Source organism: Cervus elaphus, chromosome 12 (assembly GCF_910594005.1).
Source record: "Cervus elaphus chromosome 12, mCerEla1.1, whole genome shotgun sequence".
NCBI lineage: Eukaryota > Metazoa > Chordata > Mammalia > Artiodactyla > Cervidae > Cervus > Cervus elaphus.
Genome location: NC_057826.1, coordinates 54,418,161 through 54,443,526, shown reverse-complemented (window position 1 = coordinate 54,443,526; position 25,366 = coordinate 54,418,161). Strand labels below are relative to the sequence as shown.

The 25,366-nt window shown below is 38.1% G+C and overlaps 1 protein-coding gene across 13 annotated transcripts in view; it reads left to right on the top strand.

Annotated features, from left to right (window-relative positions):
* Nucleotides 1-25,366, top strand: part of HERC1 (HECT and RLD domain containing E3 ubiquitin protein ligase family member 1) — a 203,953-nt gene that overhangs the window by 139,018 nt on the left and 39,569 nt on the right. For 10 of the 13 annotated variants that reach the window (XM_043918891.1, XM_043918894.1, XM_043918890.1 and 7 more), the window contains 13 exons: nt 1,413-2,182; nt 4,708-4,906; nt 7,398-7,558; nt 13,530-13,646; nt 13,857-14,088; nt 15,122-15,246; nt 16,403-16,623; nt 17,554-17,822; nt 19,257-19,309; nt 19,999-20,199; nt 20,852-21,026; nt 23,604-23,874; nt 24,006-24,219. In XM_043918891.1, coding sequence (XP_043774826.1) covers nt 1,413-2,182; nt 4,708-4,906; nt 7,398-7,558; nt 13,530-13,646; nt 13,857-14,088; nt 15,122-15,246; nt 16,403-16,623; nt 17,554-17,822; nt 19,257-19,309; nt 19,999-20,199; nt 20,852-21,026; nt 23,604-23,874; nt 24,006-24,219 — 3,008 coding nt within the window. The remainder of the gene's footprint in view (nt 1-1,412; nt 2,183-4,707; nt 4,907-7,397; nt 7,559-13,529; nt 13,647-13,856; nt 14,089-15,121; nt 15,247-16,402; nt 16,624-17,553; nt 17,823-19,256; nt 19,310-19,998; nt 20,200-20,851; nt 21,027-23,603; nt 23,875-24,005; nt 24,220-25,366) is intronic. The other 3 variants (XM_043918896.1, XM_043918893.1, XM_043918892.1) reach the window with 3 other exon arrangements.

Genomic DNA, 25,366 nt, shown 5'->3' with positions numbered 1-25,366 from the left:
TTTGAGTGACTAAAATTAGGTTTTATATTATCTGTTATTTTAAAATACTCTTGCTTTTTTTTAAAGCATATATTTCTATACCTTCAGTGTGCAACATTTTTGATAGGTATGAAAATTATGTTTATTTGGCACAAACTGTGTGCTTATTAAAAGCATTTAGATGCGTTTGGAATCAGGTAGAATTTGTGTGAAATAGAAGCTTCATATGTTTAAAGGGAAGTATGTTAAGTATTTCAGTCAATAAGGGGACTCACTTAACTAATGATTACGTAACTGTATCATTTGAAAACACAGATTTATTGATGATATTATGTAACTGTTCATTATACTGCTTAAAGTGATTCCATTGTTAATATGACATGGGACAATATCAAAAACAATGGTTCTTCACTATTTTTTGGAGGTGGTACTGTTATATAATGATAGCTATGGACCCTCTCAGCTGAAAAATAAACACATGTGAGTTTACACACAATTTCAGGAATTAATGGACTCCAAGCTAAGAAAACAATGAAAATTTTATTTGTGAAAGTATCTACCTTTTCTTTAATTCTTTGCCTTGTTTTGGAAAGGATTTATGATGCCTTACTAAGATGCATACAATAAAGCAAAATGATTAAATTAAAACAAATATTAATAAGAAAAATGACCCAAAGAGAAAATAAGAGTAGGTTAAGCTGGAACCAAAACTTAGGTTAATAGAACAAATGTATGCCACCAGACTTTGTATACTTGCTAAAGCTTTCTATTCCAGTTCTTTATTAATGGTTATAGCATGTTGAAACGTTTGGAAATTCTTGCTGGATATTAGGAAATATGTAGTCATCTTTTCGCTTAAAATTGAAAGCACTTATTGAAGACTACAAGGTAATTTCTCTGAATGAATCAAAGTCTTAATCTGGAATAGGTTATAAATGGCCATTACCCATATAATAAGCTAGATTTATTGTACAAACTTTCTGAACAGCTTACATTAGGGATTGGCAAACCACACCTGGCCCAGCTTCTGTTAAAGTTAACTAGCCACAAGCATTCATTCAGGTACATCAGTGACTGCTTTCGCACAATGATGTCAGGGTTGAAAAGTTGTAACAGAGACCATGTGGCCTCCAAGTCCTAAAATATTTACTATTTGGCTCTTTATAGAAATTTTGCTAGTCCCTGGCTTATGTCATATAATAATGAATATTCATATTTGAAGGCGCAGGAAAATCTCATTGCTTTTGCGTTTAACATCACATCTTCCCATTTTTCTCATAATAGATTCATTTTTCTGTTTGTAATGAGTTCTCTAGTTTGTGTAATTTGTTCTCTATTTTGATACATCTTATTTTGTCTACATTATTTTCTATACCTTCCTCTTGTCTATCCCTCACTTGCTTCTTCCTGTGTCATTCTGATCTTTATTAAAGCTTCCCAACTTTTTGGTCGCCTAGTGATACTCCATTGTATAATCTGGAACCCTGTGAACCACTTCCTTTTGACGTGGCACGATTTCGAGGCCTGACAGCTTCTGTGTTGCTGGACCTCACATATCTGACTGGCATTCATGAAGACATGGGCAAACAGAGCACCAAGCGACATGAAAAGAAACACCGACATGAATCTGAGGAGAAAGGGGATGTTGAACAGAAAATTGAGAGTGAATCTGCTTTAGATACACGAACAGGCTTAACATCTGATGATGTTAAGGCTACCACAAGCTCCAAATCAGAAAACGAAATAGCTTCATTTTCTTTAGATTCAGCAGTGCCAGGTGCGGAATCCCAACATCAGATAACAGAAGGAAAAAGAAAAAATCACGAGCATGTGTCCAAAAACCATGACATAGCCCAGTCAGAAATCAGAGCGGTCCAGCTGTCCTATCTCTACCTCGGTGCTATGAAGTCACTCAGCGCTCTTCTTGGCTGCAGTAAATATGCTGAGCTGTTGCTGATACCAAAAGTTCTGGCTGAAAATGGCCACAACTCAGACTGTGCGAGCTCTCCAGTTGTTCATGAAGACGTGGAGATGCGCGCAGCACTGCAGTTTCTGATGCGCCACATGGTGAAGCGCGCAGTCATGCGGTCACCCATAAAGAGAGCACTGGGATTAGCAGATCTGGAACGAGCTCAAGCCATGATCTATAAATTAGTGGTCCATGGGCTTTTGGAAGACCAATTTGGGGGCAAAATTAAGCAAGGTAAGTTATCTGATTTTTAAAAAATTTTTGCTTTGTGCTGTTGACGTTACTCATAATTGTCAGAAGTGATATATTCTGTAAGTGATTTATAAATTTTTTTGCCTAAAAAAGTTTTCACAGTGTTTTTTCCTTTGCAAGGCAGACAGTTCCTTTCTGTTTCTTTATATTAATAACTGTCTGTCTACAGGCATACCTCTTTTTATTGCACTTTGCAGATGCTGCATTTTTACACATTGAAGATTTGTGACAACTCTGGGTTATGCAAGTCTTTCAGTGCCATTTTCCAACAGCATTTGCTTGCTTTGTGTCTCTGTCACATTTTGGTAATTTTCACAGCATTTCAGACTTTTTCGTCATTATTGTATTTCTTATGGTGATCTGTGATCAGTGATATTTGATGTTGCTACTGTAACTTGCTGAAGGCTTAGATGATGGTTAGCATTTTTTAACAATGAAGTATTCTTTTAGTTAAGATATGTACATTGGTTTTTGTTTTTTAGACATAATGCTGTTGCACACTCAATAGACTATAGTGTAAACATAATTTTTTCTGCACTGGGAAGTCAAAAAGTCGCTTTATTGCAATATTTGCTTTATTGCAGTGATCTGGAACCAAACCCCCAGTATCTGCGAGGTGTGCCTATACCTGTAATTTTTTTATTTTTAACTTATGGAAGTATTGGAACTTAATAATTATTACATTTTGTAAAACTGAAATTTAGCTCATGCCACAAAAGGTACTCATGTATTTATTGATCTGATTCAGTATATATATATATATATTTATTATTCTGATAACTTAAAAAGATATTTTAAAGGACTTTCTAAAAGTTCTACTTTCATAGGCTATATATTATGTGTAAAAATCCTTGTTTATCTTTTATCCTCACCTTTGGTGGTAATAAGAGTTCTGAGAATAAAAATGAAATTCATTCAGTAAATATTTATTGAGTACCTACAGTGTGCTAGGTACCCTTCTAGATTTTGGGGAGTCAACAGTGAACAAAACAAAGTCACCTACCTTCATGGTGCTTCCTTATTTTTTACCTCCTTCCCTCCCACTTCCTCTTCTTTTTCATTTTCCCTTATTCCCCTTCTTCCTTCTTTAGCTTAGATAGTAAATAGGCAGAGAGAGGTGTATGGTGCATATAAACAGGAGTTGTTAAGATCATGATTATGAAAAGTAGCTGGTCACTTCACAAACCAAATAGAATTAGCTAGCTATTTGTAACAACTGCTATCTTGATTATGTTTATTTGTAAGTTCCCTTACCAGATAAGAAAAAATTGCAAATACTTTGTAAGCCCTTAGACATTTTAATGTAAGAAAACAAAAACAAAACAAAAAAAACCCTTAAGAGTAGTTTATTTTGTGAGGCATTGTCCTTTTTTAGAACTTGGGAGTTTCTGTCGATGTTTTTATTCTTGTATTTACATATCTTCATCTTTGTTGTTTGAAGACTAAAGATAGACATCAAAATCAAAGTGCTAAGGAAACACAGTTTTAATGATTCTTAGAGAACCTCTGGTTAAATCTTGCAAGAATAAGTGAAAGAGTACCTTCTCTCAAGTAAGAAATGAATAATTACAAGAGCTTGTTACATTATTGTCTGTAGAGGCTATAGTCAGTTCAGTTCAGTTGCTTAGTCGTATCTGACTCTTTGTGACCCCATGGACTGCAGCATTCCAGGCCTCTCTGTCCATCACCAACTCCTGGAGCTTGCTCAAACTCATGTCCATTGAGTCGGTGATGCCATCCAACCATCTCATCCTCTGTTGTCCCCTTCTCGTCCTGCCTTCAATCTTTCCCAGCATCAGGATCTTTTCCAATGAGTCAGCTCTTCGCATCAGGTGGCCAAAGTATTGGAGCTTCAGCTTCAGCATCAGCGCTTGCTTACAATGACTATTCAGGACTGATTTCCTTTAGGATGAACTGGTTTGATCTCCTTGCAGTCCAAGGGACTCTAAAGAGTCTTCTCCAACACCACATTTCAAAAGCATCAGTTCTTTGGTGCTCAGCTTTCTTTATAGTCCAGCTCTCACATCCATCCATGACTACTGGCCATAGCTTTGACTAGACGGACCTTTTTCGGCAAAGTAATGTCAGCAAAGAGGCTATGATAACGAGACAATAATGAATGTATGTTCAGTCGTATCTGATTCTTTGTGGCACCATGGACTGTTGCCTGTCAGGCTCCTCTGTCCATGAAATTTTCCAGGCATGAATACTGGAGTGTGTTGCCACTTCCTACTCCAGGGGCTCTTCCTGACCCAGGGATCGAACCTGGGTCTCTTGCATCTCCTGCATTGACAGGCAGATTCTTTACCACTGAGCTACCTGGAAATCCCCACAATAGTGAATATAAGGATGTATATATAGAAGAACATTTTTTTCTGTAAATCCTTCACAGAAATTGATACTTATGAAATAAATCAGAAACTTTCCAAATTAAAAGTTTCCCATTTCCTTATCACTTAAAAAAAAAAAATCCTTACGACTGTCTTAACTATAACCTTGGTTTATAGAGATTGATCAACAAGCTGAAGAAAGTGACCAAGCCCAACAGGCACAGACCCCAGTTACCACCAGCCCATCAGCCTCAAGTACAACTTCCTTTATGAGCAGCTCACTGGAGGACACCACAACTGCCACGACTCCAGTCACTGACACAGAAACGGTGCCTGCATCTGAGTCCCCAGGAGTGATGCCCCTTAGTCTTCTCAGGTAGGGAAGTTGACCTTTAATGTCTGCTATATTGATGCCTGTGATTCTAGACACATGACTGTTTTCTTATGAAGAATGTGCCCAACTATGGCAAGGCATTGTAGAGCTAGAGGGAACCTAAGATCATATAGTCAAATTCATTTTACTGAGGTTGAAAATGTCCCCTCAGAAGTTTAATAACTTGCCCGAAGCCTCACCGCCAGTTAGTGGTGGTCCCAGATCTAATCAACAGTGCCACTGAGAATCAGGTACTGTAGTACTCTATCTCCTTATAATGGTTTGTTTGTTTGTTTGCTTGCTTGTTTGGCTAGGCTTTTGAATTTTTTTTTTCCTTTCTTTTTTTTATTTATTTATTTATTTTTTTTGTCATACATTGATATGAATCAGCCATAGATTTACACGTATTCCCCATCCCGATCCCCCCTCCCACCTCCCTCTCCACCCGATTCCTCTGGGTCTTCCCAGTGCACCAGGCCCGAGCACTTGTCTCATGCATCCCACCTGGGCTGGTGATCTGTTTCACCATAGATAGTATACATGCTGTTCTTTTGAAATATCCCACCCTCACATTCTCCCACAGAGTTCAAAAGTCTGTTCTGTATTTCTGTGTCTCTTTTTCCGTTTTGCATATAGGGTTATCGTTTTTTTTTTTTCCTTTAAAAGTATATACTGTGTTTTGAATATTAGAGCCTCAAGAAACAGCATAACTCCAGGAAAATAATTTTCTTTTCTCAGATATTTTCTTTTTAAGCATAATTCTTTAAGTGTACTTTTATTCTTTCTGAAAAGATCAAACAAATATGCTCTTCACATGAAAGAGCATGTCTGATGATGCTTCTTCAGCCAAACCTATTTTGTGGACTTGTAAATTCCAAAGAATGTTTGTTTCTTTTTTTGCTTCAGTTTGCCAGAGATTTAGACAAAATGAAAACCTTTCTTTTTTTTTTTTGCTTTTCCAAATGAAAACCTTTACGTGAACATCCTTGGAGACAGACTGTTTTGTGACCTCTTTTAACTAGGGCTTAAGTGAAATTAAGGGAAGCAGAATGATTATTTTCCCTTTTCTTATTTCTTTCCCCCCTTCCCTTAATTGACAGCTCATTATTTCCAGTGTGTAGACTGACATCTTAAGAGAGTAGGAGAGTGGTTGTTATTGTAATGATGGTAAAATTTTGTTGTATTCAAGAGCCATCTGGGAGGCTTTCTAAAGCTCTGGGGCTGTATCTTCCAGCAAGTCACATTCAGTAGGTCCAGTGTGGTGCCTAGTTTGCGTTTGAATTAAGTCTCTGTGATTCTGATGCAGTGAGCTTCAGCCCACAGAATAAAAATTATTGTTCTTGTTTTTTTAGGCAGAAGGAGTGTTAATCCTAGTAGCTATACCAGTGGCCAGTCCCCACACATTGCCTATCTCTTAGTCTCTCTTAAGTAACACAGCTCCAGGAGTTACTTCTGTTTGAGAAAGGAGGAAAAGAATATTGATAGGATATTTTAATATGTGTTTTAATCCTTCTGGCAATTAAGAATTCAAGGCATCAACAGAGGATCAGTAGCACTGTAACTCTTTGTTGCCCTGAAACTCCATAGGCATGGGATTCAGTGGTAAAATAATGCTCCCTTGCCCCTAGAGGCATTCACCAGCCCTGTGACTCCTTCTTTCCTTTTAGTCTGCATTTACCTCATATTGGGTGGGACTGTGTTAGTAGAGTTGCAGTTGTCTCCCCTGGCTTACCATCATTTAACATGAGAAAAATCAGGGAACAGCTGCCCTCATCATATCATAGTTACTTAACTGGGTTGACAGTGCTTTTTTGATGCTTAAAAAGTTGTCATTAGTTCTGTTGGGCAAATCTAAAGAGCAGTCAGTCAGTGAGGATCTTCCTGAACTTTATTCTTTAGCTGGTGTCTGCCTTCTCAGCCTGAAAGGGGTTACTTCTCCTGTGCTTTTACCCGTCCACACTGTTGACATTCATATACTGTTTTTCATTTGTGTTGTGTGACTAGGCACTTATCTTTTGTTTCCATAACTTACCTATAGACTATTACTTTGAATCCATTTGAATACTTTCATGGCTAGCTAGTAAATGTATATATCTGAAGTAACTATAAGTTATCTATCTTTAAAAGTCTTCTTTATTGTCTAACTACAATATGCCTACCAAAATACTCCTGTCATCTTAGTATTGTAATTGAAGGAAAGCGCCACGAAGGCAGAGATTTTTTAAAAATCTATTTTCCTGATTTCTATATTCTCCCTACTTGTCATGTCGCTTTCATTTTGCTTGAACAAATGAAAAGGTATTACTACTTTTATGGTAAAAGCATCCTATGAGATAATGATTTTTAAAACTGCAGAGTCTATCTTCCCTCTCCCCAGTTAAACTGTAGCCAACTTGTGTAGTTTTTCCAGGTTGCATATTTCTATAAGGAGATTGTTATGTATATATTATTTTCTAATTGGATTTTTATGCTAACCTTTATTGTTTCCTTAAAGGCAAATGTTCTCTAGTTACCCAACTACCACTGTGCTTCCCACACGTCGAGCACAGACTCCTCCAATATCATCCTTACCAACCTCTCCTTCTGATGAAGTAGGAAGAAGGCAAAGCTTAACTTCTCCTGATTCCCAGTCAGCAAGGCCAGCCAACCGCACAGGTGCGTGTGCTGTCATGCACTTTGAAACCCAGACCTTGGCATTCCATATGTGTGGGACTTGATTATGTGGGCATTGTGTTTTGTCTTCACTAAAACAGTGATTTTTTTTTTTAACTTTTTGTTTTGTATTGGCATATAGCTGATTAACAATGTTGTGGTAGTTTCAGGTGAACAATGAAGGGACTCAGCCATACATATACATGTTTCCATTCTCCCCCAAACCCCTCTCTCATCAAGACTGCCACATAGCATTGAGCAGAGTTCCATATACTATACAATAGATTCTTGTTGGTTATCCTTTATTTTTTTATTGAAGGATAATTGCTTTACAGAATTTTGTTGTTTTCTGCAAACCTCAACATGAAGCAGCCATAGGTATACCTATATCCCCTCCTTTTTGAACCTCCCTCTCCCATCTCCCTCCCCATCCTACCGCTCTAGGTTGTTACAGAGCCCCAGTTTGAGTTCCCTGAGTCATGCAGCAAATTCCCATTGGCTGTCTATTTTACATATGGTAATGTAAGTTTACATGGTACTCTTTCCATACTTCTCACCCTCTCCTCCCCTTTCCCCATGTCCATAAGTCTATTCTCTATGTCTGTTTCTCCACTGCTGCCCTGTAAATAAATTCTTCAGTACCATTTTTCTAGATTCTGAATATATGCGTCAGAATATGATATTTATCTTTCTCTTTCTGACTGGGGTCCTACTCTGTAGTTCGGCATGTCAGGCACTTAAAGGGGCATGCTGGGTGGGTCCTACTCTAGTTCCGTGCATCAGTCACTTAAAGGGGTCTGCTGGGTGGGTCCTACTCTAGTTCCGTGCATCAGTCACTTAAAGGGGTCTGCTGGGTGGGTCCTACTCTAGTTCCGTGCATCAGTCACTTAAAGGGGCATGCTGGGTGGGGTCCTACTCTCGTTCCGTGCATCAGTCACTTAAAGGGGCATGCTGGGTGGGTCCTACTCTAGTTCCGTGCATCAGTCACTTAAAGGGGCATGCTGGGTGGGGTCCTCCTCTAGTTCCGTGCATCAGTCACTTAAAGGGGCCTGCTGGGTGGGGTCCTCCTCTAGTTCCGTGCATCAGGCACTTAAAGGGGCCTGCTGGGTGGGGTCCTCCTCTAGTCCCGTGCGTGCATCAGTCACTTAAAGGGGCCTGCTGGGTGGGGTCCTCCTCTAGTTCCGGGCATCAGGCACTTAAAGGGGCATGCTGGGTGGGGTCCTCCTCTAGTTCCGGGCATCAGGCACTTAAAGGGGCATGCTGGGTGGGTCCTACTCTGTTGTTCAGTGTGTCAGGTGTTTAATGGGCCAACTTTTCTGTTGCTCAGCTGCCCTTGCTGGCGTGAGGGGGGAAAGAGGCTATGGTGATGGCTCCATCCCCTACACGTGACTCAGCAGTATTGCCTTGCTTCCATACCTGCCCACCTTTGCTCCACAGGCAATTCCCACCACAGTCTCCTCCCTCACCTCCCCTCAATCCGTCTCTCCGCAGTCAGTAGCAGCCCTCACCCTGGCATTCCTCCACAGTCCCTAAACTCCAGCTCCCAGCCTCCACGCCTTCCAGGGGACTGCGTCCCTGTCCTGGTTATGTATGGCTGAGGCAAGGACTGTCTGATTCTCATTCCATTTAGGCTGCCACAGATGAGCTGTTTCACTCTCAGCCTTAGATGTTTCTTCTCTGACTCAGACAATTGCCCTGATGTGGGTATGGGACCCCTGCTTCAGTTTCCCAACCCGCTGAGGGCAGATCCAGTCCTACTAACTCTCCTGTTTTCCCCCCTAGTTCCTTCAACCTACTGAGTTTTGCGTGGTTCTATATATTCTTTTCAGCTGATCAGGTACTCCCATCTCTTTTCAGCTGGTGTTCTGTGTGCTCTTCTATGTCTGAAGGTATATTCCTGATGTATCTGTGTAGAGAGATACACTCCACGTCCACCTACTCCTCTGCCATCTTGTTCTCCAAGTTAGTTATCCATTTTAAATATAGCAGTGTGTACGTGACATCCCAAACTCTTTAACTTGTCCCTTCCTCTTGGCAACTGTAAGTTCATTTTCTAAGTCTTTGAGTTTCTTTCTGGTAAAACAGTGCTTTTAATTAAAGGGAATCTTCCTCATCAAACTGAGTTGTCTTCTCTGATTTGAAGCCGTAGATTGAATTATGCCTTTTTTATAGAGAAATTGTAAGTGTTAGTTGCTCAGTCATGTTGACTCTTTGCAGCCCTGTGGACTGTAGCCCACCAGGCTCTTCTGTCCGTGGAATTCTCCAGGCAAGAATCCTTGAGTGATTAGCCATTCCCTTCTCCGGGGTATCTTTCTGACCCAGGGATTGAACCCAGGTCTCCTGCATTGCAGGCAGATTCTTTACCGTAAGAGCCACCAGGGAAGCACCCAGAGGTCTTGGGAAATTCAGTGTGTTTTTCCCTTCATATTGTAGATTTCTAGAAGTTTTTGTATATATATTTTTTTTAATTTTCCATGTCTGTTTAACATACTCTGTCTTTCCTCTACCTTATGGAATACATGGAATAACAGTTCTCATTATTAGAACAGTTATGTTCTGTGAACACAGAATTAGCAAAAACGGAACCACTATTTCTGGTGAAAATACAGGGCTAGTTTTTTGCAAGCTTCTGATCACACTCTTGTCAAGGGATCAAAATACAGCCTTATTTTATGTGTGTTTCAATTTAAAGACACCATATTTAATATAATGTATTGTTGATTCGTTAGCATTGAACTCATGGCCAGGAGCACTATTAACTCATGCATGTGTGAAGCTTAACATGTGTTTTCTCCATAAGGCACATTGTAGCCTTCTTGCACTTAGGAACACTAGACAGCATTTCAATACTATACTTGGAGGCTATTTTAAACAATGAAATCGCCAACAAAAAGCACAAAACATGCAAAAAAAAAAAAAGTTACACTAAATGACATGAAAAGGATACTTGTTATAGTCTGAAAAACTGAAACAAGAATACACAGCATCACCTTGTGTGACCTTAGCTGGAAGTAAATGCCTCAGGAGACTGAATCTTTTGGTCATCCTGTGCATGTGAATGACTGTGAAAGTGCCATGAGTATTGATTTTGGAGTTATAAATCAATTTTAATGAGTAAATTATTGGCAGATAATGGAATCCACAAATGAGAGTCAACTGTGTTTATGGTATCTGTTTTAATATCTGTTGTACTTAATTTATCAATTCTCTCATTTATAGGTCTGTTTCTAGTAACTAATTTGTCTCTTCATATTCAATTGTGCTTTCTTGATTCTTTGCATGTTTGGTAACTTTTTATTGGATACCAGACATTGTGAATTTTACCTAGTTGAATGCTAGATATTTTGTACTTCGGTAATTGTACTTTAACTTTGTTCTAGAATACAGTTAAGTAACTTGAAAACAATTGGAGTCTTTCAAGACTTCCTTTTAAGCTTTGTTAGGTGGGACCAGGACAACCTTCAGTTTGTTTAGTATTCTATCCAGTGCTTTATGCCTCATTATTACAAAGTTTTTTTTCATTCTGGCTTGTTGTAACACAAATGCTTCTCAACCTCATGTGAGCTCTAAGGTTTGTTCTGCCTGCTGCTTCTGGGTGATTCTTTCCCTGACTTTGGATAGTTGTTGTATTAGCATTAGCTGGAAGGCTTGAGGTGACGAGGACCCTCTGCACATTTCTGGAGTTCTCTGTGTAGCTCTCTTCTTTTCACACAGATGAAAAGAGTATCCTACCCTGGTATCTGGTATCCTACCCTGTTCATTCTAGCCACCTTTGAATCTGTACTTTGTCGCCACCATTCAGAGAGACTCCTAAGTTTAGCTTGAATTTGCCTTCCCTGATCTGCAGGTTTGGAAATTTTTTCCAGGCCGTAAGCTAAGGCAGTTTTACACCTTGCCTCATTTGATTCCCTTCTTTCAGGAATTACTGTCCCACACTGCCTATTCATCTGCAGACTGTTTGATAATTTTTGTCTTTTTTTTTTAGTTGCTTAAGGTGAGGGTAAATCTAGCCTTTATTATCTTTCATGGCAAGAGGGTGAACTTCAACAGATACATCAGGGCTATCACCACGGTAGCAGTAATGACTTTTTTTCTAAGCAAAAATAAGAATTATAGTCTTCCCTCCTTCCCTTCTTCCTTACTAATCCAATTCAAAAGCGGTTAAGTGAGACCAGTCTAGGCAGGCATTCATGCCAGCAGGGTAAGGGAGGTGTGTAGCTTGGTAGACCAGAGTGGGTTGTCAGAGCCAGATTTGGGTGAAAAAAACTTGTGTGCGTGGAGTGGCCTGGCATAGAGCTTTTGAGTCCAGCTGGGGTGAGGAAGTGTCCTCACGGTCTGGCACTAGGTGTCAGAGCCATGTAGGTTGAAGAGGGCCTCCACTGGCAGCTGTCCACTGAGAGAGCCTTGGAGCAGTGATGCTTCAATAGCAGTACACACACCTAGTGCCAAAATCCTATCTTCTAAATACTATTCTCTATAAGAAGGAACCTTGATCTTCTGAGAGAAGTGGCACTTCAGGTCTGAGTATGAGATGAGTGTAGAAGGGCTTGTGCCACAAAGTGGTGAAATACTCAGAGAATGATGGACACAGGCCTGAAGGACATAGAAATTAGAATGGAACGGCATCCACTGGCCAAATCTGGGAGATTTGGGACATAAAAAACAATAATTATACTAACAGATAATAAGTTGTGAATGCAATAAGAATCCATAACCATATGAAAAAGGAGGAGCTTTGCTTTAGAGTGGAATACCAACTGATGAATCTGAAAGCACTGGTGGACTTTAAAATACCATCATTTGTCAGCTATCATAATGATAATTAATTCAGCCAGTAAACAAATGAAAGGGGAAGTGTTAGTCACTCAGTCTCGTCCAACTCTTTGCAACCCCAGGGACTGAGCCCACCAGGCTCCTCTGTCCATGAGATTTTCCAGGCAAGAATACTGGAGTGGATAGTCATTCCCTTCTCCCGGGGACCTTCCTGACCCAGGGATCAAACCTGGGTCTCTACCATTGCAGGTGGATTCTTTACTGTCTGAGCCACCAGGGAAACCCCAATATAATAAATGCTGAGTGAAACTTTGATGAAGAATAAGATATTTACATATTCTCAGAGTTTCTTCCCCACAAATACTTATTAATTACAAAGGAAAAGAAAGAGTTAACTTTACAGTGGAGAAACCTGGCAGGTACCAGGTTAACTCAAGTAATCAAAGTTAACATCATCAGTAATGAGACAAAATAAAATCATGGACCATCTAATAGAATGCAGTAAGAAGGCAACATCAGTTCTGTGATACTCCTGCCAAAAAGCACAACCTGAATCTAGTCATGAGGAAATAGCAGATACCAGATTGAGGGACTTTCTACCCTGTAACTGGCCTGGAATCTTCTAAATATCAAAGTGATTAAAAGAGGCTGAAGAGACATGAAAAATTAAATGTAAAGATTATCCTGGATAGGATCCTTTGCTGTAAAAAACATAATCAGGACTTTCCTTGAAACTAGAATCTGGATTAGAAGATAATTGTGAATTTCCTGACTATGATAGTTGCATTGTGGTTATGCAGGAGAATGTTGTTATTTGTAGGAGTGATGTATTAGTATATTCAGGGAAGATGGAACATTATGTCTTTTACTTATTCTCCAGTTGTTCAGGGGTAAAAGAATTTTTTGTACTATTCTTTAAAATTTCTGTAAAATTAAAAATTTTTTGTAAATAGGAAACTTTTAAAAAAGAAAATATTAACTATTGTTTTCAGCAGGTTTATTTCATAATAGCTGGTTTATCTTTAAGAAAAACCTTGAGAAGCTCTATCAAATTTAATCACATTCAATTAGTGAATTCTTTAACATTTCATTAAATTCGGACTGTATTAAGAAAATTGGGAATTATGGTCACTAAAGGAACACTTTTTACTCGTGGTATATAGTGATATTTAGGACTTTACCTCTCTTTCTTTTGTTTCAGCCTTGTCAGACCCAAGCAGTAGACTTTCAACTTCTCCTCCTCCTCCAGCGATTGCAGTACCCTTGTTAGAAATGGGGTTCTCTCTCCGGCAGATTGCAAAAGCCATGGAAGCCACAGGTACTGTAACTTTTTAAGTATCAGTGTATGCAGATATGAGAAACATTATCTTTATTAAGGGCGATATGTTTTTTAAGAGGCCATAAAGCTTGATAAGATTTTTAATACAAGATTTAATTATAGTTGCATCATAGCAGGCACTCTTAAACTGATAGCAGAAATAATTATTTTGCCCAAAGTCAATATTAGACCTTTTTTCTACCCGTTCAGGTGCTCGAGGCGAGGCTGATGCCCAGAACATCACCGTCCTTGCCATGTGGATGATAGAGCACCCTGGGCACGAAGATGAGGAGGAGCCCCAGTCAGGCAGCACAGCTGACTCAAGGCACGGAGCAGCAGTTGCAGGCAGTGGTGGGAAGTCAAATGATCCCTGTTATTTGCAGTCACCAGGAGACATACCGTCAGCTGATGCTGCTGAAATGGAGGAAGGCTTTAGTGAAAGGTGAAATTCCAATTTCCATATTTCTGCTCTATGTGTTATAAATGGTGCCTCCAATGTATAAAGTTGATAACTAGAGATATATGAAAAGATGGACATTTCAGTTACAAGTTTATGTTTATGTGAAGGGTAAAAATGACATGACAGATTTTGACTTGAATGATATTTTTATGAAAATAAGGAAATAATTTTAATATAAAATTGCTGAAAAGAACAAACTAAAAACTGTCTATTCTGAAATAAAATGAACATGTTGATAAAATATTATTATATGTTAAATAACTAGAATGTTCATTTTTATATAATTGATTTGATGCATTCAATAGAAATGGATTCAGTAGAAATCTTTGTGTCTCTTAATATAGGTTTATATTTTCATCTCATCTTTAGTTTTTAATATCCAATGCAATACACCCTTTTTTAAAGTTGCAAAACAAATTCTGTAATAGTGCCTAGCCTAAAAAGAAATGTAGACACCAACATAACATTGTAAAGCAATTATCATGCAATTAAAAATAAAATGTAAAAAATATTCTGTAATTCTTTCTAAAATGCTCCTTATTCAGCTCTTCTTATGACTTTAAATCTTCATTTCATTTTAGTTCATGATGTCATATTGGGGCTTGTGTCTTATATTAATCTGCAGGCTTTTTCTGACAAGCTCACTGAATATTTCCATAGCTTATTTTGAAATATCTGTTGCTCCAAGGCAAGGATTCCCAGTCATTTCAGATTTTAAGTATATAATCATTTAAGATTTAGTTAAGGCTATTGACCTCATTTGAATTTAAACTTGTATTAAGCATAATTTCATGGTTGGTATATTTCAAAATCAGATAATATTACTACTCAGCAATATGACATTTATAACTTAGGAACTTTGCCAAGCATGAAAGATATATTTCAAAATTTTATCATAAACATATTGTTCTTGATAATACATGGAGGAAAACATATTGCAACCAAGTTAGTATCTGTGTTTTCTGTTCATGATGATTTTCTAAAATGTGCATTGCTTTCACACTTGCACTTTTAGTGCTGATAATCTGGATCATGCAGAGAATACAGCTTCTGGAAGTGGACCGCCAGCTAGGGGTCGCTCAGCAGTAACAAGAAGGCACAAGTTTGATTTAGCTGCTCGAACACTGCTAGCAAGAGCAGGTAAGTATATATTTCACATCCTTCTCTTGGTGAAAGTATTATATAGTTTGTTTATATTTTAAAGTCAATGTAAAAGAAACATTAAAGAAGATGTAGATTAATAATACTAAATAATCAGTACTTCCACATTCAAAGAGCAACTATTTGCATATTACTTTCTATGCATTTATATAATTTTATTTAATTTAAATCACAGCATACGTTCATAAATTTGTTTTTAAGTTCCCTCTGGATGCAGAAGGCTTTAGTAGTCACTTGTAGATACTGAGAAATTTCATAAATGCTCTCTCTGCCCTCAAGAAACATAATTTAGGAAGTGAAAATACATGTTTAAGACATCACAGGTCGGGTGGAGAGGGAGGTAGGAGGGGGGATCAGGGTGGGGAATACATGTAACTCCATGGCTGATTCATGTCAATGTATGACAAAACCCACCGAAATGTTGTGAAGTAATTAGCCTCCAACTAATAAAAAAAAAAAAAAAAAGACATCACAGGTGAGAAGGAACTAGAAAGAGTTCTGTGCCAAGTAGGCACTGGCTTTTCTGATGTACTTTGTGGACTTCAGGGCTTCACTACTAGGTAAGGCCCTGGATAAGCAAAAATGTATTTTTTCGTTACATTAGCAAATATTTTGAAAATTATATTCTTGGCCTATGAAATATAAGTTATAGGGAATATATTTTCCAAACTGAAATCTAGAATATATTTTTTGTCAAAGCAGAGTTTAATCCTTGAATTCTTAAAACATAAATAATGATTCAGTAGTTTATAGGAACAGAGACATTGAGACTGTCCTAGAACATATAGGATGTATATTTAATATATAGTGAAAGGGACTAATTTTAAAAAACTGAAAGGATAATAACAGCCCACATTTATTTAGTGTTCGTCTGTATAACAAACTTTATGAAATATTTTACATGGACTATCTTATTTAAACCTATCAGCAACTATGCAAGGTATGAATGCTGTTATCCCCATTTCACAGAAGAAGAAGCACATACGATAGGTAAAATTTTATGTTTATGATTTGGAGTCCAGTAAGTCAGCTGAGATAGGCTCTTAACCTGCGTTGTACGGCAGTTAAGAACTGGCGAAATATTTAGAATTATTTTATACATGCAAATAAAATGCCTTTCTTGTTTTGTTCTGAGCGGGGTTATACCGCTCTGTGCAGGCCCACAGGAATCAAAGTCGGAGAGAAGGAATATCTTTGCAACAAGACCCAGGGGCGTTGTATGACTTTAATTTAGATGAGGAATTGGAAATTGATCTTGATGATGAAGCGATGGAAGCTATGTTTGGACAAGACCTGACCAGTGACAATGATATTCTGGGAATGTGGATCCCAGAGGTACTGGATTGGCCTACCTGGGTGTGTGTGACTGCAGCGGGGGCTGCTCTGACTTATTTTCCTGCCCTCCTGTTCATACAGCTTACTAATAACAGCCTTGCCTAGAGTTATAACACTCTGAAAAGTCTGACATCTCATCCTGAAGTTTGGGGCTCTAACACTTGAGGTTACCTTGATACCTACAATCTAATAAGAAAAAGTCTCGCTTGTTGCTTTCTCTGTGCGATTTTATTGCTTCTCTCCCCAGACTAGATGAATAGAGCCATATTGTGATCATTTAATTCTAATATCAAAGATAGATTACAAAATAAGCATCAGATCCCAATCAACTCTGCCGGGTATTCAACATGGCTGCTGTGCTTATCTTGCTATTGAATGCATGCTCTTCTCCTTCATAGGTTCTGTTTAATCACTGTAGTGCCTCATTCTAGGAGCCAGTGCCACCTAGATCTTGTAAATACGTCCATCAAAGGGCAGGGTACATGGTGGGTTTGTATGTTTACATTGTTTAGCATTGCACTTTTTGTAGCAGGGAAACTGAGAAGTTCACAAGTGTAAGTTTTATAGGGAAGATCATATACCATATTCACTTAATAAGATAAATTAATCTAATGACTTCTTAGAAATTCAGAAAATAGATATGCATGTTATGATCAGATAAAAGTTTTCATTGGAGGGATTTTAAATAATTGAGATGAGGCAGATTGTTTTTATTAATAGTTTTTTTCTCAGTAGTATAGTCAGTTACTTTTATTGTCACTTAGTGTGAGGAAGGGGCAGAGAACACCTTCAGACTGTGTGATCTGAATTTTGATTTGTTATAGCTTTGATGAACATCTTGCAAATATTCCAGCATATGTAAACAAGTAGTTTAATATAAATGATCTGTTTACCTCTTCTTAATTTTATGTTAACTTGACTAATCATGTAATATGAAATCATTTTGTGCAGCATGTTTGTGAGTCTGAAGACAGGGAAGAAGTGGTGGTGTGTGAGCTGTGTGAATGCAGTGTCATCAACTTCAATCAGCACATGAAGAGGAATCACCCAGGCTGCGGGCGCAGCGCAAACCGCCAGGGCTATCGCAGCAACGGCTCCTATGTGGATGGCTGGTTCGGTGGTGAATGTGGAAGTGGAAATCCATACTACCTGCTGTGCGGCAGCTGCAGGGAAAAGTACTTAGCCCTGAAGACCAAATCCAAGGCGACAAGTTCTGAAAGGTACCTTGAAATTGTGTAGATATCAAGACCCTCTGGCTGACGTATTTAAAAGTATCTCTCATTAAGACATGGGGATTGTAGTTTTCTTTATGTGAGGAATTACCTGAAATGGCAACCCACTCCAGTACTCTTGCCTGGAGAATCCCATGGATGGAGGAGCCTGGTGGGCTACAGTCCACGGGGTCGCACAGAGTCGGACACGGCTGAGCGACTTCACTTTCACTTTATTTATTTCCTTTATAAAGTCCTATGATTGCTGAATTAGATACAGGGATGAGGGAGGTGGAAGAATTCAAGTTCCTGCCAGAGGTGGCAGTCTATAGTCTGGGAACAGTGGTATGGCCTCAGGTCCTTCACTGGAGTTTGACTGTATTAATCTTAAATTTGTTAACAAATTGTGTTAACCTTGCTTTAACCTTTAGGAGGCTTATGTTCCTTTTTTTCCTTTGGTGTTTTTCACCATATTTTTGACATCTTGATTAAGATCTTGTTTCTTGATTTAAAAAATAGACTATTTAGATTAAACAAGCTTCCATGAAAATATTACTTCTTTATATTCCTAAATAGCAATTAATTTGCTAATGAGTAGGTTTTTGCCCTTACTGTCAACTATTAAAACCCTTAAAGTGTTCTGGAATAGGCTTTGATTAAAAGATTTATGTAGGGGACTTCCCTGCTGATCCAGTGGTTGAGTCCACTTGCCAATGCAGGGAACATGGGTTCAATCCCTGGTTCAGGAAGATTGCACATGCTGCAGAGCAGCTGAAGCTCATGTGCCACAGCTGCTAGACCGTGAGCACTCTAGGGCTTGTGCTCTGCGACAAGAGGAGCCGCTGCGGTGAGAAGGTCGTGCACTGCAGTGAGGGGCAGCCCCCACTCACTGCAACTGGAGAAAGCCCACATGGAGCAGTGAAGACCCAGTGCAACCAAAAATAAATAAATAAATTGGGGGGAAAAAAAGATTTATGTTGGTCACCCAGAAACTTCCACAGTTATTTGATAAAATAATCACTGATTTTGTAAACACCTACATACCAGTAGTTTTTATTACATTAGCCCATAACATGAAGGGACTTCCCAGGTGGCGCCTGGTGGTAAAGAACTCACCTGCCAATGCAGGAGACACAGGAGACCCAGTTTCGATCCCTCGGTTGGGAAAATCCCCTGGAGGAGGAAATGGCAACCCACTCCAGTATTCTTGCCTGGAGAATCCCGTGGACAGAGGAGCCTGGCGAGCTACAGTCTATGGGGTTGCAAGGAGTCAGACATGACTGAGCGACTAACACTTTGACTTTCCATAACATGAAACATACTTTTTTATTTTGTGTTGCTTTATTAATGACCTTTTAGAATGTCCTAATGACATAATTTCCACTTTGGAGTAATAATTGTTTTATATGAAAGAAAACACAATGTTCTTTGTGTTTGGTGCAGGTACAAAGGACAAGCTCCAGATCTTATTGGCAAGCAGGACAGTGTATATGAAGGTAGTTGTTTTGAGAACCTCTTTATGTCACATGTATTTTTGTATGTACCTTCTACTTAACATCTGTTACTAAAACTTAATCTTCATATGTTTCTCTGTATTTACATACACGTCAACTTAAACTTCCCCCCAAAGGTTCAAGATAGTATGATAGCAATAGCCCTAGTTTTAAAAGTCAAGGGAAAAAGACCTGGGTTCTAATATTTTCCCACAGAATGTTAATTTCTGTGTGGCATGTATATTTTTTCAAAGTAGGTAAAGTATGAAGTATTAATACATTTTGAATTTTCATCCTAATTGTGGAAAGTAAAAAATAAAGAAGTAAGCATCAGTTTATCTGGAGCATTCCTTTATTTGGAATAACTCATTTCCTAATGATCATGGACAGGGTCAATTACTCCTTGTTGGCCCCATAACAGTATTTTTTTTTAGTTGAAACCTCCATGACCAACTGTAACATGTGCTGTTGGTTTAAATGGATTTGCCCTCACTCCCTTTCCCTTAGTCCCACTGTGACTCCAGAGTGCAGTTTAGTTGTGTCACCAGGAGATGGTGCTATATTTTACTTTGTAGGCACTGACTAGGCTTTCAATCCATCTGCATCTTAGACCTATCTCACAGTAACCATTGCCAGCAGGGTTGTGTCGTGTTTATATTTACATACCATCCATTTCTTTATTTAAACTCCAGAAGACTGGGACATGTTGGATGTTGATGAAGATGAAAAGCTAACGGGTGAAGAAGAGTTTGAATTACTTGCTGGCCCTCTTGGTTTAAACGACCGCCGCATTGTACCAGAACCAGTTCAGTTCCCTGACAGTGATCCATTAGGAGCATCAGTAGCAATGGTAACAGCAACCAACAGTATGGAAGAGACTCTGATGCAAATAGGTAAACTTGTAATGCTGATTGGCATGGATTTTATAGAGTCTATATTAATTTACTTCTTAGAAAAGTAAATAATAAAGGTAGAGGTTAATAATAATGAGTTCAATATTTTCTATCCCATCAACTATCTTCAGCCAGGTATTTTAATGTTTTGAAGGTATAATACAATATTAACTTCTGATTCTTTTGTTTTTATAAAATATTCAAGTGATAAAAAGAATTTATAAAATGAATAGTTTTTTTTTTTTTTAACTTTGTGTTAAGAGAAACCTGGAAACAAAAACTATTTTGTAGTATTTTTTAATTTGGGTGACATTTTACTTTATGAAATACTAAATATGTACTCAAGGCATATTTTTAAAACTATATTTTTTCTATATTTGTTAATATTAGTGGAAGAGATACATGAGCAAAAATAAATAAAACCAGAAAAATTAAAGAATCATATTTTTCCTATAATTATTTATTGACTTAGAAATATCTCTTTCTCCCTAACCATTTTCTATATAACAAAGTTTTATGGATGAGCAAAATACATTGATTTGCTTTATTTCCTAGTAGCCTAGAACCTAGCTACCCAGGGAAAATTTTTCAGTAGTTTGGCTATTTTTTTCCTTACTTTCTTGAAAACTGAGCAAAATCTTACATTTTTCAGGTTGCCATGGCTCTGTAGAAAAGAGTTCCTCTGGGAGAATAACATTGGGTGAACAGGCAGCTGCCTTAGCAAATCCTCATGACCGGGTGGTTGCTTTAAGGAGAGTGACGGCTGCTGCTCAGGTTCTTCTGGCCAGAACCATGGTCATGAGAGCTCTGTCTCTTCTCTCAGTCAGGTAAGTGTTATTTTGTGTCAAAAGATACTAAGTTAGCTTCTGGTACATATTGGACAGGAGTCTGGTATTGTTTGGGAAGAAGAAATAGAAGTTTTAGAAACTTGAATAACTACTGTTGAATGAAAGAAATTAGCCAATAGTCATCATTATTATTCATTCAGTCAGTCAGTCATTCAGTTAATGTTTGGGTCTTTTTAGGCAGAAAATATTGCCGTTATAGTAACTGAGTTAACTGCAAACATTTTATTATCTGAAATGGGAAACTAAGACCATTGATCCATTTGGTGTAGGGTAAAACTTGAAGGTTGAGTGAGTTTTTCTGCAGAGTTTACCAACTGTATAGCTAAGTCAGCCTGCGTATTGTGGAGGCTCCTGTTGTGTTCATACTGTGGAGTGTAATGTTAAAAAAGGGAAGAGAACCAAGAATACCTAAAAGACATCCATTTAAGAAATGATTAAATAGGGATATTTAACAGTAAATCAACGAAGACAGAAGGACCCTGGAAGAAACTCAAAATTTAGATGAGACTATATGATACTGGCTCAAGAATAGACAGTTTGGTCTATGGAAAATGAACTTCAGAAACTGACTCATACGTGTAGATTAACATTTGATTTATAATTTGATTTATGACATTGCAGAGCAATGAGGCAAGGATCATCTTTTCAATAACTTGGGCTAGGTCAGATAGTTTATTCACTTGAGCAAAAAAATGAGTCTTGGCTCCAACCTCAAACTATATAAAGCCAGTATTTTCAAGTGACTTTTTGGTCTAAATGTAAAACATAAATCAGTAACGTTTCTGTAAGATAATGAAGATTTTATTCTTGATCTTGGAACAAGCAGAGATTTCTTAAGTCACAAAAGGCATTCACTTTAAAGAAAAAAAATTGATAAATTGGACTACATTAAAAAAGAACTTTTGTTCAGCAAAAGTCATTTAGGAGGTAAAAAGTCAGAAAGTAAAAAAAAAAAAAAAAAGCCCTGGAATGGGAGATGATCTTAGCAATGCATATGACCAACAAAATATATAAAGTATTCTTACAAACCAATAAGAGACAGAAAAAGAAAAATGGACACAATACAAAATAATATAAAAGATCTTGAAATGGTCAATAAACATGAACAAAAAAATGTTCAGCCCCATTACTCTTCAGAGAAATGAAAGTAGGATATGACTACACACCCATCAAAATGGCTAAAATTTAAAAGACTGAGGGGAGAAAAGTGCTCATGAGGATGTGAAACATCTAGACCACTCATACACTGCTAGTGCAAAAATAAATTAGGATAGTTACTTTGGAAAACTCTTAGATAGTACCAGCTGAAAGTGAGTATTAATGTACTTATGACCCAGAAAAACACTTCTGGGTATATATCCAACAGATGTGCTTACATATGTGTTCCCAAAGTTGTGGGAAAGAACATTCATGGCAGTGCTGTTCATGATAGCCCCATGCTCTCATCTGTATAGAGAAATGAATTGTGGTAAATTTCATTTGTATAGGCAGCCATATCTTTTCTTATTGCACTCTATTGTACTTTGCAGATATTAGTTTTTGTTTTTGCTTTTTTTAACAAATTGAAGGTTGTGGCAGCCCTGAGTTGAACAAGTGTGTTGGCACCATTTTTCCAATAACATTTGCTCATTTCATGTCTCTGTGCCACATTTTGGTAATTCTTGGACTGTTTCAGGCTTTTTCATTATTATCATATTTGTTATGGTGATCTGTGATCGGTGATCTTTGATGTTACTGTTACGAAAAGATTACTGAAAGCTTAGATGATTAACATTTTTTAGCATTAAAGTATTTTTAAATTGAGCTATATATTAATACATTGTTCTTTTAGGCATAATGCTGTTGTACCCTTAACAGACTACAGTATAGTATAAGCATGACTTTTATATGCACTGGAAAACCAAAAAAGTTTGGCCTTCTTAATTGCAATATTCATTTTATTGTCGTGGTCTGGAACTGAACCCACATCTCCAGGTTATGCCTGTGTGTCAATGAAAATTAATAACTGCTGCTAATAATGCAACAGCATGGATGAAACTTACAAGCATAATGTTGAATAAAAGAAGCCAGACATAAGAGAGTACACACTTTATTATCCTATCTATATGAAGTTCAAAAACAGGCAAAACTGATTTATGGCCTTAAACATCAGGATTGTAGTTATTTTTGAGGTCCTGGAGATTGAGAAGGGCCCAACTAGTCTTCTGGGGTGTTGGAGTGTTCTGTTTCTTGATCTGGAAGGTGGTTACATAGGTTTGTTCAGTTTGTGAAAATTCATGGTTTATGAACATTCCTCTAAATTATACTTTGATAATCCAGGTATACTTCAAGTGTATGTCGATATTTATTAAAACAAATAAAAGTTTTAATAACAGTTTCAAGGTTTTTATTTTAGGACATCTCTTACATACATGCATACAGTAGGGCATGTATGACTAGGATAGTGCAACTTGCCTTTTATTTTGGTTGTTGGTGCTATGGATTGTATGTGGGGCTCCGAATGATCGCTTAAATCTATTTTCTTTATGTATCTAAAGTGTGTTCTTTTTCTGGCAGTGGTTCCAGTTGTAGCCTGGCTGCTGGTCTTGAATCTCTAGGGCTTACAGATATCCGGACTTTGGTTCGACTAATGTGCTTGGCTGCAGCAGGGAGAGCTGGCCTCTCCACCAGTCCTTCTGCCATGGCAAGCACTTCAGAACGTTCACGAGGTGGGCACAGCAAGGCCAACAAGCCCATTTCTTGCCTGGCCTATCTGAGCACAGCAGTGGGATGTCTAGCATCAAACACTCCTAGTGCTGCAAAGCTCCTGGTGCAGTTGTGTACACAGGTAGGATAGTTTTCAGTGCTTTTCTTATTGTATTGCTTATTTCCAACCAATTATTAAAAGAAACTTGTGAAGTAAAAAGCTTCTTTTCCAAAATTAAAAATTAAATGTGTTTGTTCTGATTGCCTCTTCAGAACTTGATTTCTGCTGCAACAGGTGTAAATCTAACCACAGTTGATGATCCAATTCAGCGAAAGTTTCTACCTAGCTTTCTCCGAGGAATTGCTGAAGAGAATAAGCTTGTAACCTCCCCAAATTTTGTTGTAACTCAGGCCCTTGTGGCATTACTAGCAGACAAAGGGGCCAAACTGAGACCTAATTATGATAAGTCAGAAGTTGAAAAGAAAGGTAAGTTTCATATGATTTAAATATAGTCTTTTAATCAGTTCGATATATGTTTTTTAAAATGTTTCTGCATTGTTATATGTGATGAATTATATAACAACATATATGGTGGAAGTGACAGATTCAAGGAATTAGATTTGATAGAGGGCCTGAAGAACTGTGGTTGGAGGTTCGTAACATTGTACAGGAGGTGGTGATCAAAGCCATCCCCAAGAAAAAGAAATGGAAAAGCACAAAGTGGTTGTCTGAGAAGGCCTTACAAATAGCTGAGAAAAGAAGAGAAGCAAAAGGCAAAGGAGGAAAGGAAAGATATACCCATCTGAATGCAGCGTTCCAGCGAACAGCAAGGAGAGATAAGAAAGTCTTCCTCAGTAATCATTGCAAAGAAATGGAGGAAAACAATAGAATTGGAAAGACTAGATCTCTTCAAGAAAATTAGAGGTACCAAGGGAACATTTCACACAAAGATGGGAACAATAAAGGACAGAAGTGGGATGGACCTGTCAGAAGCAGAAGATACTACTAAGAGGTAGCAAGAATACACAGAAAAACTATACAAAAAAGGTCTTCATGACGCAGATAACCTTGATGGTGTGGTCACTCACCTAAAGCCAGACATCCTGGAATTTGAAGTCAAATGGGCCTTAGGAAGCACCACTATGACAAAGCTATGGAGGTGATGGAATTCCAGTTGAGCTATTTCAACTCCTAAGACGTGATGCTGTGAAAGTGCTGCACTTAATATGCCAGCAAATTTGGAAAACTCAGCAGGGACCACAAGACTGGAAAAGGTCAGTTTTCATTCCAATCCCTAAGAAAGGCCATGCCAAAGAATATTGAAACTACTGCACAGTTGCATTCATGTCACATGCTAGCAAAGTAATGTCCAAAATTCTCTAAGCGAGGCTTCAACAGTACATGAACTATGAACTTCCAGATGTTCAAGATGGATTTAGAAAAGGCAGAGGAACCAGAGATCAAATTGCCAGCATTTGTTGGATCATCAAAAAAGCAAGAGAGCTCCAGAAAAACATCTACTTTGTTGACTATGCCAAAGCCTTTGACTGTGTGGATCGCAACAAACTGTGTAAAATTCTTAAAGAGATGAGAATACCAGACCACCTTACCTGTCACCTGAGAAACCTGTAAG